The sequence below is a fragment of the Emys orbicularis genome, chromosome 12 (assembly GCF_028017835.1).
Source record: "Emys orbicularis isolate rEmyOrb1 chromosome 12, rEmyOrb1.hap1, whole genome shotgun sequence".
Taxonomy (NCBI): Eukaryota; Metazoa; Chordata; order Testudines; family Emydidae; genus Emys; species Emys orbicularis.
In genome coordinates, this window is record NC_088694.1 from 15,823,425 (window position 1) to 15,840,643 (window position 17,219).

The window sequence follows — 17,219 nt, forward strand, 5'->3', positions numbered from 1 at the left end:
TGCACAAACAATGACAATCAAAGAATAAATTCTAAAATCTGAGGGACAAGTAAAAGTCTTAAACAAGAGAAAAAATAGAAAATTCTACAAAATATCACAAAATTCTACCCAAAAAAAGGGTGTGTGTATTTCCGATTAGAGCTATTTGAAAATCTGGGATTTAACTTTTGTGAAGTGTAAGTAATTTATTACAAGTTTTCCTTGCTCTTAAACTTCAGGCCATGGTTTGAAAAACTTTAGTCTTTTGTTTGTACAGTACTAGTTATACACATCATCCTGAATCAACACATTTTGGAACACTGAGAACTGAATGAATTGAGCTACATTGTATCCATAAAATATCCCAGTATTTTGATGTAATAAAAGTTCCCAGCCCATCGCATTTAAAGATACTTTGTGCACTGTTATTGAATTAGACCTCAATCCTGCAAAGGGACCTTGCATATGCTTAGCTTAAATTTATGCACCATGAGTAGCCCCAATTGGGGCCTTAGTTTGTGAGAGGACACTTGTTTTAATACAAGAAACTATGGTTTTGAAATATAACCTAAAAACTGTTAAGATAAAATTTATTTACTTTTTTGTGTGTAAAAGCTGCTAAGTAATAAACGAGATGTAATATTAATCTAGTTTCAGAGAAGCCTTTGGTTTCTGTATGTTAGATCAAAACCTGTCAAATCTCAATTAGTTTTAGAAAGTGGTGGCAAAAAAAGAGAGCAATGTTTAAAGTGTCTCTCTTTCTTTTAGAATGAAAGATATTGCAATATATGTAGTTAATAACACATTTACAATTTCCTTAATTTAATTTTAAATCTTCCTTCTTTCAGTTGTCCCAGTTTAAAACAGCTCTATGATTTAACCTTAAGTCTTAAGCTGCGTCAACCCTGGGCTTTTTCCATGAGGAGCAATTTTAAGTAGGGAGGTTTATTATCCAAATCTAAAGTGTGACCTACTCCTAGAAGTCCAAACTGTGTAAAAGGAAGTTCTGTCAAGGCAAATGAATAGTTTGCAAGAAGGTGTTGTTGCTATTTTCCAAAGCCAGATAAAATACGGGTAACTGTTGCAATACAGTAAAAGAAATATCAAAACCACCCAACTCTCTCAAAAGATTTTAGCTACTCATCTTTCTCTATTCTGTACTCTTTACAAAGGGTGTGGTTACTATTGCTCTGTGCACAGTGTGATCACTATTGCGCTGTCCATGGTGTGAGGTGTGAATGTTATTGCTGTGTGTGGTCACTCTTGCACTGTCCATGGTGTGATTGCTACTTCTGTACATGGTCACCACAGCTCACTTGTGATAACTACTGCTCGGTGTATGCTGTACATTACTGACCTATGCATGCTGTACAACCTGGTCTGTATTGTGGCTGCTCAGCGCAATGCTTGCTTCAGATGTGCTTCCAAACACTATGATGTGCCAGAGATGCAAACAGGAGGCCCATCTCCCCATACCCAAAAGCCATCTCTGGCCTCCCTTTCGTCTGTCTTTGTGGGGCCAACCCCTGTGCCTGATGCTCCCACTTGTGGACATGGGGAGAGCTCCCTGGTGCAAGGTGTGTGCACCATCACTAGGGCACGAGGTGGTGTGCTCACTATTATGAGGTCACGTGATGTAGTCACTTCTGTGTCACGTGGGCGTATGCTCACTATAGTCGTGCCCCCGCTCCAGACACAGCGGCGAGGCCCCTCTCCTCCCCTCCGGGCAGGATGTAGTCCCGGCTGGGGGGTGGCGGAAGGATAAGCAGGCGGCGCCAAACCCCGCTGAGGCCCCAGCCGCAGGGCGCGGCGCCTCCTAGCGGGCCCGGGGTAGATCCCGCCGCCGGCTCCCCCTCTCGCGAGAGCCCCCCCCATCGGCAGGGTTATGTAACCTGCTCCCCCTCCCCTTAAAGGACCCGCACCCAGAAGTGGGATGGGGTCTAGGCGAACAGGGCCCCATTGGGGCTCAGGCCCCCTCCCCCCCGGGGCGCGGCCCCCTCCCCTCCCGCTGGACAATGAGTCCCGTATGCTAATGAGAGTATCGCGTCACTTCCGCTCTTTCTCGGCCGCCATCTTGGCCAGGGCAGGTTCTGGGCAGGAGGGACCCGGCTGTATTGTCTGCAGGGCGCCCAGGGAGCCCCCCCCGGCCCGGAGCCTGACACCCCCCCCTCCGGGGACCGAGCGCTGTGGAGCCGCCACCACCCCCTCCCCCCGGGACCTGCTCACCATAGGCCACCCCCACACACACTCACCCCCCCACCATCCAGCCCCCTTTGTCTCCCCCGCGCCGCCGCCGGCTCCGCTCCGCCCGCCCAGGGACCCGGGCGGCGCCAGGGAGGCAGCTCCGCGCACCCCCACCCCCAGCCAGAGGTGCCGGGGGAGCGCCCGCCCTCCTCTGCTGAGGAGAGCCCCAGGCAGGTAGGTGAGTCCGCGGGTCCGAGCCGGGAGGGGGCAAATCCCCACCCCCCGATCCGTGCAGCTGCCTTTACCCGTAAGCACCGGGGCAGAGCCCCGTGCAGCTCTCTCCTCAGCCGCTGGGCAGGAGCCCCGTGCCGGCCCCGCACAGTGCAGTGTCCAACGCGATGCCCGCTGCAGGCGGGGGCTGCGGAGTTTGCGGGCAGCTCCCACCCCTCTCCGCAGCTGCACACATGTGGCAAAGACTTGCATGCACTGAAGAGACCAGTTCTTTCTCTGTGCTCTGGCCCGTTCTCCCGCCTGAACCGGCTGCAGGGACCGCTACCGGCTTCCCCTCGCCTTTCCCGGGGCCCGCACGGCAGATGCAACCCCAGCCTCCTCCCTCAGTCCTTCCTCACCCCCGGCGGCAGGGGCTGCACATGGATGTGCCTCGAGGGTGGCTTTCATTGCACGCTCTGCACTGGCGGCGGTGGATGGTGGGGTGAAGCGGCTGAGATGGATCAGTGAATGTATGGATCCATCACCTCTAGCATCTCAGAGCTGTCTTTAACATGCCGCCTGCCTGGTGAAGGTCCCTAATGGCAGAGTTGGCGCTGGAGAGTGGCCGGAAAGCAGTGCTGGCTGCGGTGCAATGAATGGAGACTAGAGCAGCCTCCCCCCCACTAGCCGGGGTGTCTGTCTGCTGGAAAAGGCGCGATTCATGACTGGTCCCCCTGAGCAGATCAGTGGCTGCAGGCTGGAGTAACATTCACCCAGCCACTCACCCTCCTCTTCCTCTCTCCATCCCGGGTCATAGCAACTGTAACCCATTTCTCAGACAAAGGCAGGAGAAATTAAGCCATAAAATGTTGCTTACTGCCTCTGCCGTTCGAAGGTTGCACCCTCCTCACCCATCCCATCATGTTGCTTTTCGTTCGTGTTTGCAGTCTAAGTGGGTTTTTTTTAAAAAAGCACCAACATGAATGTGACTCCCATTTTTGTATGTGTTGGGGTTGGATTAAAGCTATATTGTTGCATCTGGTTTATGGCCATGGAAGAAAAATACCAGCTCCCACCCAAAATGCACCGCAGCCAATTCGGTGGAAGGGAGAGATGAGTGTTCAAGTCAGTAGGGGGCGCATTCTCTACACTGGGTAAGGTTGCTGCAGAGAGGGGGAAGGGCCCCAGATGCATAGAGAGGAGCTGCCACACAGCGCCTTCTACAGACCTGGGAAAATGGGCCTATCACTAAGTGCTCAGTTGCTCTTATGAGCTGACAGCAGCATAGTAAAGGATTTAGTGAATAGAGCAGTGATTTAGAGAAGAATCTGATCACTTCAATATGTTTTTTTGAAACTACAGTGACCAAATTGTGTTCTTGGCATAAAATTCTCAGTGCCATTCCCGATACTACTACTATATACTTTCATTCAGTTCATAGGTTTTGATCAACTCTGTGCCACTATAATAATCTGAGATCACCTTTGAAGTTGACAGAATACTTGTGTTCAGAGATCACACTGATTAAATGGGAAAATGAGAAAACTAGAGCATGTGGATGACTTCTGTCTCTTTTGCAAGGCTGTACATGGACCTCCATGGAGAATGTAATAATTGTATGAAAACTTGATTGTGGCTTGTGGTGCCATCTGCTTTACAAACTTGCATGGCTTTTTCACACATTCTGAATGCATGGCAGTAGTGATGTAGAAACTTTAAAAATGGTGCATTACTAAAGCATTGAGTGCTTTATCTGTAGACTGAGTAAGCTATGCTTTCTTGGACAACTGGGATTCTTCTATAATTTTGTCTCGTGATCTTGGTTTTAACGAAAATATTTGACAGGCTTAAGAGCTTTGGCATCTTTCAGAAAAATATGACAGAACTTTCCTTAGTTTATGCCATGATGTTTCCATTAACTTTGTTTATTAATATTTGAACATTGATGGGGCGGGGGGATGTGTTTAGATGAGGAAGTATTGTCACTACTTGTGCAGCACAGTATGGCCTACTTAAATACATTCAGATTGAATTGCCTGGCTCCTGGTAGCAGCAGTGCCATTCAAGTAACCTGGGTCTCAGCTGGACCATCTGGAAAAACTGAACTTTCACTTGGGGAGAACTGTAACTGTCGCAGCTATGAAGATTTACCAAGGTTTCATATCACAGTTACCATCCGTCCGGATGAGGAAAATGAACCATCCCCTTAAAACCAGTTGCTTTTAAAACAAAACAAACAAAATTTGATCAATTAATGCCTTGTACAGTTTGTAATATATATTTACAGATGTTGGGTAGTGAGTACCAAATCCAACCAATATCTTCCTTACAGTATGTAGTGAAGTTGGAGTATTATACAGAAATGAAAAGAAACATATTCTGTTGCTACTAAAAATTGCCACTTGAGGCTGATTCATTGTAACATGGTTGTTAAATCTTTGCTGAAGATGCTTCCAGTATACATAAAGATAAGCCTTAGAATGGAGATTCTTTTTTGACACATAGTTGATAACATGTCCCTACATAGAAATATTTAAGCAGAATATTAAGCTTGTTTATACTTGTGAATTTATTATGCTTTATACAGGTTTTAACTTCTCTCTGCTAAAAGTGATTTTGACCTGTCCACAGTAACTTTTATTTATGTTATATTTGGCTTTTCAGCTTTAACAGTGATTGACATGTTTAACCTCTTCAGAGTTTACAGTCAGCTTTAAGAAGCTATTGCAATCTTGCTTTCATGTCTGAAACAGTTAACTGTTTAGTACCCAGTGTTTCAAATACTGACTCACATTTATAACTTCAGGTCCTGGTGACATGAGAATGAACTATAGAAAACAACTTCAAAATTTTTTCCCCATAATGCCTAAATTTACCTTTAGTAGCTTCACCCAACACACATTTAGGCATTAGAGTTTTTAAAAAAAATTAATGTAAGAGCATTTGTTTTTAAATGTTGGGAGGTAAATAGTGTTTTGAATATGTGTGAGGAAAATATGAAAGGTGGCTTGTATTTGCTCTAAGAAAAGGGGCATGTAGGTTAAGAACAGAATGTGGTGGTACTCAATATGTTTGGGGCCGAGAGCCCTATTTTAGAAGAACTTCTAAATTGCTTTTGAAAAGCGTGCTCTGCAGCATTAAACTTCAGCAGGTTATGAGCATGCAAACAAAATGGCTAAAGTTACTATATGTGATATCCAGGGAGACACAAATAACTGAGAAGTGTTTTGCTGCATGCAGGATTGAAGGTACCAATTGTCAGAAGATGCCAACTCTCATATATTATTTTGCATTAACTTACAATGGTGCCTTAAAAGAGCATTTTAATTGAGCATAGAAGTAATTCAATGATATTATACTGTGCTAGATCCTCCACTTTATTAACTGACTCCTAAATTAGAAGGGGAATGCCAACTAGATTTCTAAATAAGTGCATATACAAGCCCTCTCTGTGCAAGGTAAGTTGTGCTTCCAACATACACCAGCATGAATAAGGGATGGCTATTCCCCCAGCTTTAGTACATGAGAATAACTGCAACCTTTGAAAATTACTATTAAAAATGTTATAAAGCAGCACTTCTGACATGCATAGCCGTATCTCAGCGACATGCGCATTGTCGGAATTAAGACAATGTGTACGCAGCCTAAACCATAAATTTTATATGACTATTGTTTTTAATGGGGAAGGTGACATCTGACTTGATTAGTGTAAAGGAAGAAATTGGAATAAATATTTGGGTAGGAAAAAGACACGAGAACTAAAGACTCTAACGTACTTATTTTGGAGCAGCTCTAAATGAACAAATTGTAGCAGTCAGATTAGCAATTTATATGTATTAATAAAATAGAAAATTATCTTCACATTAATATTTGTGCACAAAGGTTGCGAGAGAGAACAAATCAAGATTAGACTACGATCATCGTCATCGGGATCTGAAGTCTTTAGGACTTATACTTTAAATCAAATCCCAAAAAAGAGAAATGTAGTGAATAGCTATTTGATTGAAATTTTTCACCTATTATGTGCTCAACCCAGAGATGTCCTTTGGTAGTCACTGGCCCCTTAGGATATTTGTGCCCTGTTTGTTAGCTCAGTCGAGTTGGCATTTCAGTTGTGTTGAGCCCTCTTAATGCTCATTAAGATGCAGGCTAATATGTTTGAAGGCATGTTAGTTGGCCTTTCAGCTTTCAAACATGTTAGCCTACATCTTAACAAGCATTAGGGCTTTTAAATCATATTAAACTAAGGCCTGGGCTACGCATAGATTTTGTACTTGTATAATTGTCCGGTGTGATTTTTTTTTTTTTTTTTTTTTTTCCCTCCCGACTGATATAGTTATACCAGTACAACCCCTAGCGTGGACGCAGTTATACCAGTATATGTGTATTTATATTGGTATAACCTTTTCCTATTCAGGAAAGGTTATAAGCTATATGAATATAAGCATGTTTATACAGGTATATGGCCATGTCTGTGCTACAGTGGCATAGCCACAGTGCCATAGGTATGCTGCTGTGACCCAGTTGATGCAGGCTACAGTAACAGAAGATATTTTTCTGCTCCTGTAGGAACTCCACCTTCCTGAGTGATGGTGCACCTCTACCTCGATATAACGTGACCTGATATAACATGAATTCGGATATAACTCGGTAAAGCAGTGCTCCGGGGGGGCGGGGCTGCGCACTCTGGTGGATCAAAGCAAGTTCAATATAACGCGGTTTCACCTATAAAGCGGTAAGATTTTTTGGCTCCCGAGGACAGCGTTATATTGAGGTAGAGGTGTCGTTAGGTTGACGGAAGCATTCTTCCGCTGACCTATGAGTGTCTACACTGGGGGTTAGGCTGGCATAACTATGTCAGTCAGGGGAGTGGATGGCCATAGCTGTGTTGACCTAAGTTTTACGTATGGACAAGGCCTAAGGCATGGTCCACACTTACATTATATCAGCACAGCTACATTGGTCAGGGATATGAGAGAACCATGACCCTGATCAACATAGGTATGCTTACAAAATCCCCCGCATGGACACAGGTGTATCACTGGAAGAGTGCTTCTGTTGACATACCTGACATTGTCTGGGGAGATGGTGTTCCTACAGAAACAGAAAAAATCCTGTCAGTGTACTATGTCTGCACTAGGGGACTATGCCAACACAGGCTCTGCAGTGTAGACATAACCTAACTGTCCACACTAGCATGGAGGGTTGTATCACTTTAAATATACCAGTATAGTGTTTAGACAAAGTTTAACTTGACAGGACTAACATGATGTAAAAAACCCACCCTTTTGGGGAAAATGGAATTGTTCATTCTGGACTTTCAAGAGAATCTTCATCTTGACATAAAATATCTAAAGCTGTACTTGAGATCAGATTAAGGAAACCAGTTTGTTTTATTTACCTGCCCAAAGGCCATATGTTTTTAGAAAAAAATGTATACTGTTGACACCTTCATTGCAGTTGAGATTGGAAGCCCAAATGTGGGAGGCCCACATTTGGAGGGCATCACTTTAACCTCACATACATTGGTATTTTTTGGATGTGTGTGACATTTTTTGGTTTTAAATAAGAGTGGAACAAATGCCATATTCTTCTGCAGTGAGTCACTGTCAGTTAAACCATTTATATCCTTACTTTAAAAAAAAACTTGGCATTAAAAATGGTTTGGAAGAAAACTGATTTTGGCTGTTGGGTTCTAAACTTGTGTAATTGTGTCCCAGTGCACACAACAGACTTATACGTTCTTGATTGAACGGGTCAGCTGGCAAAATATGTATTTTTAAGATAAAATACTACTAAGGTAATGTTTAAAACTTTAATTATTTAAAAAAATACAAAATAAAAAAATAAAAAAAACCCAACCACCTCAACCATTGAAAGTTAACACTCTCAGTGGGTCGTTCTGCCTCATTCGGCCAATCATTTTAAATATGGGGGGGCATGCTTTTAGCCAAGGCCTTTCAGTTCTCTCAGCTGTTCTCCTGTCCTTCAGTCTCCTGACTTCCAGCTGTTCTCTTGCCTTTACCCATTTTTACCTGTTCTGTTTAAGCTGCTTGATTCCTTACATGACTCCAGAGCTAGCAGTTCTTTGCTGCTGCAGTGGAGCCAAATAACATTTTTTGGCATTGATGTGGATCAGTGGCAGCAAGAAAGATGAAAAAGCTCCTTAAAACAAGTCTCTTGGTTACATAGAGAAAAGTTTAAAATGCTTTTCTCTAAATACCTAAAAACTGTGTTGTATGATTTTTGATTCCCACTGCTCCAACCATGAAGTCTTGTGAATATCAAAGGTCCATGAGCCAGCCCAAAGACAGCAGCTGAGGTGGATTAGTGCTGGAATCTAGTCAGGGAGTTGGAGTGCTTGGGAATTGTCTGGGCAAAGAAGGGAAGGAAGGTAAGAATATGTGGAGAGAGAAGTCAGTTTATAAGGTCTTGTCCAACCCCACAGACTAGTTACATTTTTGTTTGGGATATATATAGGGATTGTGGGGGGAGAAAAAGCTGAATCAGTTGTTACTTATTTAACTAGTTAAAATGTAAAAATAGCCTGTTAGCTAAGCTCTAGCCAACTGGCTAGTGTCTTATCAATGTAATATATAATACATCCACTATCTGAGGAGTATATCACACATTGGCTTGGGTATTGACTAGATCAGGGATTCTCAAACTTCACTGCACTGCGACCCTCTTCTGACAACAAAAATTACTCCATGACCCCAGGAGGGGGGGACCGAAGCCGGCCAGAGCCAAAACCTGCCCCGGGCGGAGGGGCCAAAGTCGAAATCCAAGGTCTTAAGCCTCAGGCCAGGGACCTGTAACCTGGACCCCACCATGCCCCTCGGGCTTCAGTCCCGGGCGGTGAAGCTTCGACTTTGGGCCCGGGCCTCAGCAAATTTAATGCCAGCCCTTGCGACCCCATTAAAATTGAGTCATGTCCAGTTTGAGAACCGCTGGAGTAGATTGTAACATGTTCCGGAGTGCATGTCAATATATGCACACTTGTGCAGTGCTTTGCTACTCATCATTCACCAGCACACCCCAGCAATGTGTATTACTGGTTTTGGCACATCAAATCACCTGTATACAGCTTACATGTTTTGTTTCTGTATTTTAAATTTAGAAAGACTTCTGTGCCACTTTGTGCAGTAATAAATGTCTCTTTGTAAGCTCTTTAGATTCTTATCAAGTGTCAGAATGCTTCTTGGAATGCTCCAAACAGCAAGTCAGAGCACTTCAGGATTCCACTTGATTAGGGCCCTACCAAATTCACAGCCATGAAAAATGCATCACGGACAGTGAAATCCGGTCTTTTGTGTGCTTTTAACCTGTACTATACAGATTTCAAGGGGGAGGCCAGCATTTCTCAAATTCAGGGTTCTGACCCAAAAGGGAGTTGCAGGGGTTCACAAGGTTATTTTAGGAGGATCATGGTATTGCCACCTTACTTCTGCGCTGACTTCAGTGCTGGGCAGCCAGAGTGTGGCGGCTGTTGGCCTGGCACCCAGCTCTGAAGGCAGCACCCCGCCAGCAGCAGCGCAGAAGTAAGCGTGGCAATACCATACCATGCCATCCTTACTTCTGTCCTGCTGCTGGTGACGGCTCTGTCTTCAGAGCTGGGCCTCTGGCCAGCCGCCGCCGCTCTTCAGCACCTCAGCTCTGAAGGCAGCGCAGCCGTGAGCAGCAGTGCAGAAGTAAGGGTAGCGCAACTCCTCCTATAATAACCTATAATAACCTAAACACCTCCCCTCCCCACAACTCCTTTTGGGGCCAGGATCCCTACAATTACAACACTGTGAAATTTCAGATTTAAATAGCTGAAATAATTAAATTTATGTTTGTTTGTTTTTTTATAAATCCTATGACCGTGAAATTGACCAAAATAAACCATGAATTTGGTAGGGCCCTACACATGATTAAGCTTCCAACAATATATTTTGCTCTGGAATTTTTCATATTTAGTTTCATCCCAGAGGAGAATTACTTTTGAAATCTTGAGGAATATTCATTTAGCCTTTCTTTCCACCCATTGAACTGTATATCATGGTATAAGAAAATCATGACTCCTTTTGAGGCTTTATTACATTCAACACAAAAGTCTTTAAGAAATAGCTATGGACAAGTGAGAATGGTATAATGAGCATGTGCAGTACATACTGATTTCACTGCAGCTATTGGGTGTGTGTGTGTGTGTGTACATATATATTTATTTATTTAAATAAATATCCTTGGCAATTTCAAATGCTCATTTTAAAGGGGCTACTGGGTGTGGTGGCCTATCTTCTCGGCCATTGGTGCCTCCAGTTTAGACTTCCTGTACACTTAATTATATTGTGCCATACAGACCAGACAACTTTTGATATTAGTTTCTAGGGCACATCAAAAACACAAAGCAGGAATCGACCTATTTAAATGTTTGCATGGTCAAATAAATAAATTAGCAACTTTTTTTTTTAAATCACAAACCTAAATTAATGTGACATTTTAGTTCAGATTTTAAACACAAGTCAGCAAATTCAAAGTTACGGTTCCCAAATAAATGTAGCCGTTGGTAAGGAAATAGTTAATTCCTGTTCAAACTGTGCAGTTAGTGTACACACCCACTAGGTGGAGCTTCTGGCACCAGTGGAAAATTCCAGAAATCAAGAAAGAATGAAAAGTGAGAGTTAGAACAGGAGTTCTCAACCTTTTTCTTTCTGAGGCCCCCTCCCAACATGCTATAAAAATTCCATGATCCATCTGTGCCACAACAACTGTTTTTCTGCGTATAAAAGCCAGGGCCAGCGTTAGGGGGTAGCAAGCAGGGTAATTGCCTGGGTCCCCATGCCACAGGGAGCCCTGTGAAGCTAAGTTGCTCAGGCATCGGCTTTCTGCCCTAGGTCCCAGCAAGTCTAATGCCAGCCCTGCTTGGCGGACCCCCTGAAACCTGCTCGCGGCCCCCCAATGGATCCTGGATCCCTGATTGAGAACCACTGAGTTAGACTCCCTGTCTGATGGGCAGCGGAAGAGAGAGAGATTTTTAACCTAAAAAGGGGAATGGAGAGGAAGAAATCTCAGCTGCACTATTGATACTTCGGTCATTAGAACCTTGGCTGTCTTTCATGAGAGTTCTTTTTGTATGATGGGAAGCTGGAGACCCTTATGCAAGAGCAGACAACCTGAGGCTGGACTGTGAGCCCAAAATGATCAGAGACAAACAGGGAACTTCTCAAGCATTTGCTGATTATTGCTGTTCCTGTGGTCTTAGGCAGGGAAATGTAGAATGCATAAGAATTTCCTACACAGGGATTTTTATAGGTGTGCTGTAAAACCATGCTGTAGATGAACTCTCCATCTCTTCTCCCTCTCCCTCCCTCCCTCTCCCTCCCCCCCCAGAATATATACTTGGTTATATAAACAGTTAAAATGGGAAACTGAAGAACTTCACATTGGTCAGAGAAGCAGTGCTAACAGTGATTTTGTTTAGAGAGCCAGCCAACCTGAATTTTTGTGATTAGCTAATTTAAAATATCCAGTTTCTGATGCAGCATTTCTTAAATAGTATATTCTGAATATTTTTTTTAAAAAATTATTTTTAGGAGTTGGACTTTCCAGTAGTGACTTAGTTGGGTGGGAGGAGGTGGGACCTGACTGTACATAATGAAGTAAATGGTACAAAGTAAACAAACTGAACAAATAGAGAAATAATTGTTGCTTACTTTGTTCAGTTATAGTAATATTTGGTATTGAAACTGTAGCACATATAAAATTTTCAGAAGGTATGTGATGTCTTTTTCAAGTTGTCATCCTAGAAAAGCTGCTAGCATAGTCTCAGTCCTACTGTGGACACAGCCTATGAGCGCACAGGATATGTCTACACTGCATTTGGATTGTGTGATTAGACATACCGTGCTAGCTTGAATCTAGTTTGCACAGGTGCCAATAGCAGTGAAGCTATGGCAGCATGGGATTCAGTGAGGCCTACCTGCCCATATACAAATCTAGGTATGCACTTGGGTGTCTAGCCCACACTGAAGTCTGTGCTGCCTATTCACTGCTATTGGTATCAGTGCTAGCTAGATTAAAGGTAGCTCGGGTATGTCTGAATGCACTGCAATTACATCTTTGATTGCAACATAGATATACATGTAGTTTGGACCATCAAACTAATCTCAGGGCTTCACTATAGTGTTAACTCGAGGTATCACTCAGGTCACCCTTAACCTGACTCCCCTCCACACACACAAATCTCTAGTTTGAGTTAAGTCGTGCTTTACTTGAGCTAGCTGGCCCATCAGGGTTGATAGTCAAGTGCTGCTGATGTTTGACCTGGTAATGCAGTGAGGATGCAGCTGCAGGCTACAGCTGGAGTTAGTATAATTCATTATCTGCTAATCCCCTCACTCTGCAAATCTATTTGCTCTGTGTAGTTTGAGTGCAATGTGGTTCACAGTGTGTCCACTCTTGAGCTAGGTTAGCTTGAGTAGAGTAACTCGTTAACTGTAGCAGTGAAAGCAAGCCCTTGTTCAAGGATAGATCTACCATGACTGAACTCTTACCAACTGACAAGCTGAGTACAGTGTCTGTTGTTTGTGATAGAGTGGGTGAAATAGGTGTTTTTGTTGTCCATAAAGAAATTACCAAGAGTGTAGTGTGTTTTATATTGAAAACCAATCTCCTTCATAGGTTTATAGCTGTTATTGGAAAAGTGAAACATTAGCTGTGACTTTCTGGAAGTGGCGTGCACCAGTAAATCCCATTGGTTTCACAGGGAGCTGTGGGTGCCCAGTACTTCTGAAAGTCAGTTGGAGCTGTTTTACTACCACGTGAGGAGTAGTCTGACAGAGGAAAAATGAAGTATTTAATATAAACAAATGGTGGCTGTGTCAGGATTCGAACTATTTATTCCTCTCAGTGCAGGAACAAGGCTATCCAGAAGCCACACTTACCTTTTCAGGGAGGTTTCTGTGTCGGCTTTTCTTTCTTTGCCACTTTTCTCTCTGGCTTCTGTCACTCTGTTTTTTTCCTCTGTGTTGTCCCTGACCCTGCTGTGTTTTTTTCCTTATTTTATCTTGGCTTTCTCTCCCATCTCGCTCCATGCTGTCCCCCAGGCTCTTGGTGTTGTCACTGCCTGCTCCTCAAATCCGCTTGGTTCAACTGCTATGGAACGTTCAGGTGCCAGTGTTCCAGCCCCTTCCTGGTAAACAGGCATCTCCCATCATTCACCTTGTGGTGAGCAGAGCACAATAGGATACATGTCTGAATAGTCCATAGGCACAAGGAGGTTGCATTTCTCTTACTCAGGGAGCCATAATTTAATATTTTCAGAATAGTATGTTCAAAAATCTCAACCATAATGTTGTATTAATATAGTCTTTTATTCATTCTACTTTCACGGCTGGCTTCTCAGAGCATGCTATTTGCGCATAATTAACTAAGTGGCTCTTTGGAAATAGACCATATTTAAAATGTACATGGACTAGCGAAGCAAAAGAAAAAAGTGGAGTCTTATAGGAAACTAACATTTTTTACTGCTTTGAACTAAGAAGCATGCAGCTGCAAACAGTTCTGACACATGCTGTTGTGTTGTACTTTTTATATCTAAACCAATAATTCCCTTTAACTCGTAATAAAATGTCAGTAAAATGAGACTTTGCTATTGGAGAAAACTTTTATTCAGGATTTTTAAAATTCAGAAAAATGCCAGAGGCTTGATGATCATGGTTTGTACCATGTAGGGTAACTAGTTTCAGTCTTTGGGGCTGGACTTGTTTGACCCTGGTACAGGTTGAAGTGCCTTGCTTTGCTCAATGGTCACATCTTCAGGTTGATGTAGTAATTGTCACTGATGTGCTCCAAACAGGCCTCAGCCAGGCAGGTAGTTTATATAATTGGTCTTCAGGTGGGAGAGAGGAATATGAGGTGATCTGGACTTGACAGAAATGCAGAGGACTGACTATTCATTCTGTCCAGTCCTCTGTCAGAAAAGTAATCCAGTATGGCAGGGAAATAAATTTATTGTTCATAGTAAAAATATTTTTCAAATAAAATAACTCCGTTCCTCCAATCTTAGTCAATAGCCCAGTTTTCTAGTATGTAATGTAAATCTCTTCTTTAGAATGTAAATTCTGAGGTTTTTAAAACAATAGTTAAATTTTAAGTCTTTGCTTTAAACTTTATTGTTGTATCATATCAGCCCATTAAAGTTTTATTTCTATAATAAATTTAGTCCACAAATTTCCAGAATCTTAATCCAGTTTCTGTAGTGGTGCCAGTACTTTATTAGGGTGTGGATGTTATCAGAAAGTTTTGAACTCCATGAGACTATCACTTGAATCAAACAACTCCTTGAGGAAAATCTGGTAAACTTTTTATCCTCTGTCTGAAAAGCTCTAATAAATTAATGGTCAACTAAAAGATACTTTGGAAGCTTTGATGGATTTGTTCACTCCTGGTTCCCTACTCTGAAGTTACCTGACTACTTCTGCTTCAAAACCTGCCTAAAATAGAAGTACCTTGATTCTTTTATTAACATGAATGAGTGAGATGAATTAAAGTGCAGCAAATGGATTATAGAACATAGTCTAATGCATTCCAACACCCGGCATAATCTACTTCACGTCTTAGTACCAGCAGATACGAACCTGAATGAGACTTCTCATCTGAATCTTGCCATACTGAATGTATTTTCTCATAGTTGTGGTTGACAGCCGTATTACCTTGGGCTATATGATCTCCTAAGACCCTAGATTGCAAGATGGGTCTATATTTGGATGGAAACCCTCCAAGGAGAAAACAGGTACAGTTGGTTACTCAATAGGTGGCACTTCACCTCTTCATCAGGAATGCATCATGGCTGTAGAGGGCACTGTCATGCTGAAGGTGCTGTATTTCAGATGAGATGTAAAACTGGAAGCCATAACTGCTTGTGAGATCAAAAGATGGCATGTGACTAGCAGTGTTAGTTCTGTATCCTGGTGGAATTCCAATTTGGGTAATTAAGTTCTGAAGATCAAAATATTCTACTATAGTGTCAACTAGAGGAATTTTTTGCTTAAAATTAAAACCTGCTAAAATGTTTTGTAACCTTACCAATGGAGGAAGGCAGCTGGGTTAAACTCCAGCAGTTGCTCTATTTCAGTAGTGATACCTGTACGTTTGGTTCATAATGAGCATTAGTCCTTCACGATGAAACATAATTTATAAATGTAAAACTTACCCTTATTACATTCTTATCTCTTGTCTTTAACACTTTGTTTTGTACAGCAGGATATGAGCCTTCTATGTCCGGGCTTTGGCCTCACACAGTAGGTGTAATATAATCGCTGAGGTGGGCGTTCTGCAAGGAGAATTATTTTTGGAAGCTTTTGCATGAAACTTGCCCAATGAGTCTGAGACACCCAAGCACCATTAATTTTGGAGGTAAATGCCTCATAATATGTACTGAATAGAAACGGGAAGAGTTTGAAGTACGGGCAAAAAAATTGAGGGAATGGGTCTGAATGTGTAGCATTTGGAAATTTTACATTTAAAGGAACACCAACTTGAAATCTAGATACATTTTTAAAAAGTAAATTTTCAGGTACTACACCTGTGTTTGAGTCACCCTGACTGTTTTCTTGGTTTTATAGTTAATTTACTGGCACTTTAAAAAATGTTTTCCCTTCTTGTGTATAAAAACACACACAGAAGGGGAAGCTGATTAAACAGGGAAATGGTGAAACTGATTATGTCAAAGTACTGTCGTGGACAAAGTAAAAAAAAAAAAAAAAAAACTGGACGAAATATATTCGTCTCAATTGTATAGTAAACTTAGCTATCACTTGTAATGCGTAGATAAAATAATCCTGAGAAAAATGTGATTGAGTGTCCCTTTAAGTGAAGTTATTCCTTAGAGTTTTACAAGGTATATGTTACTTTTAAATCACAACTTCATTGTTTATAACTCATTTGGAAGCTTGTAAATGAAATGTTTAAAAACATTTTCAATCATTTGCACATAAATTACTCTGAAAAGTTAGTTGAGTAGCTGGGCTCTGTATAATGGGAGGAAGATAGGGGGAAGAAAGAAGGTCACTTATTTAAAGGGGGGGGGGGGAAGAATTGCTTTCTAAACGGATAGAATGAAAAAAGTAAAATTTTAACTCTACCAACCTTTACAGCAGCCTTATTCAGTCTCGTGTAATATTTAGATTAGTCTAAGGTTTCTTCATAATATCTGTTGGAATAAAATCAAAGTACTGATGAAATGCTAAAGATAATGTACACTGAAAATTGTATTGAATAAATAAAGTTTGGATTAGTAAACAACAATAATGTAGTGCTGGTTTACAGCCAATGGAGAAATTAAATCTGATTTAAAGATTTGCGGTTTGAGAATTGCACTGATGCTTGTCCTGTATGCTGATTGAATCCTGGTTGTGCTGTTAAGTATTTCTTGAGAAATAACTACCCAACAGAGAAACTACTCAAAGGAGAGGGTGCTGCAAAGTGAAATGTAACACAATCAGTTAATAGAAAAATGCACATAATTTGGTAAACAGAGATTACCTCTCTCCACTTCTTGATTTGAGTGAAGTTATTATAGATGTTAACAAGGGCTTGTCTACACTGCGACATTGTTGACAAAACTTTTGTCTTTCACGGGTACTTAAAAAAGTCCCCCCACGAAAGACAAAAGTTTTGCCGACGCAAGCCACAAATGCTGCTCACGGGGCTGGAAGTATTTTGCCGACAAAATACCGAGAGAGCGTTTATACGTGCTGACTTTTAGCGACAAGGCTGTGTTGACAAAGCTGCGTAGTGTAGACAAGCCCCAGCAAACCAGCTTTTATGTAGATGAGACTTTATGTAGATCATCAAGACAGACA

General features: G+C 42.0%; 1 protein-coding gene across 1 annotated transcript in view; it reads left to right on the forward strand.

The window, feature by feature from the left end:
- The first annotated feature begins 15,673 nt into the window (after nt 1–15,673).
- ADNP (activity dependent neuroprotector homeobox) overlaps nt 15,674–17,219 on the forward strand; it is a 28,356-nt gene continuing 26,810 nt past the window's right edge. Inside the window, exon 1 of the mRNA XM_065414481.1 lies at nt 15,674–15,771. Within this exon, the coding sequence (XP_065270553.1) occupies nt 15,735–15,771 (37 nt within the window). The 5' untranslated portion in view covers nt 15,674–15,734. The remainder of the gene's footprint in view (nt 15,772–17,219) is intronic.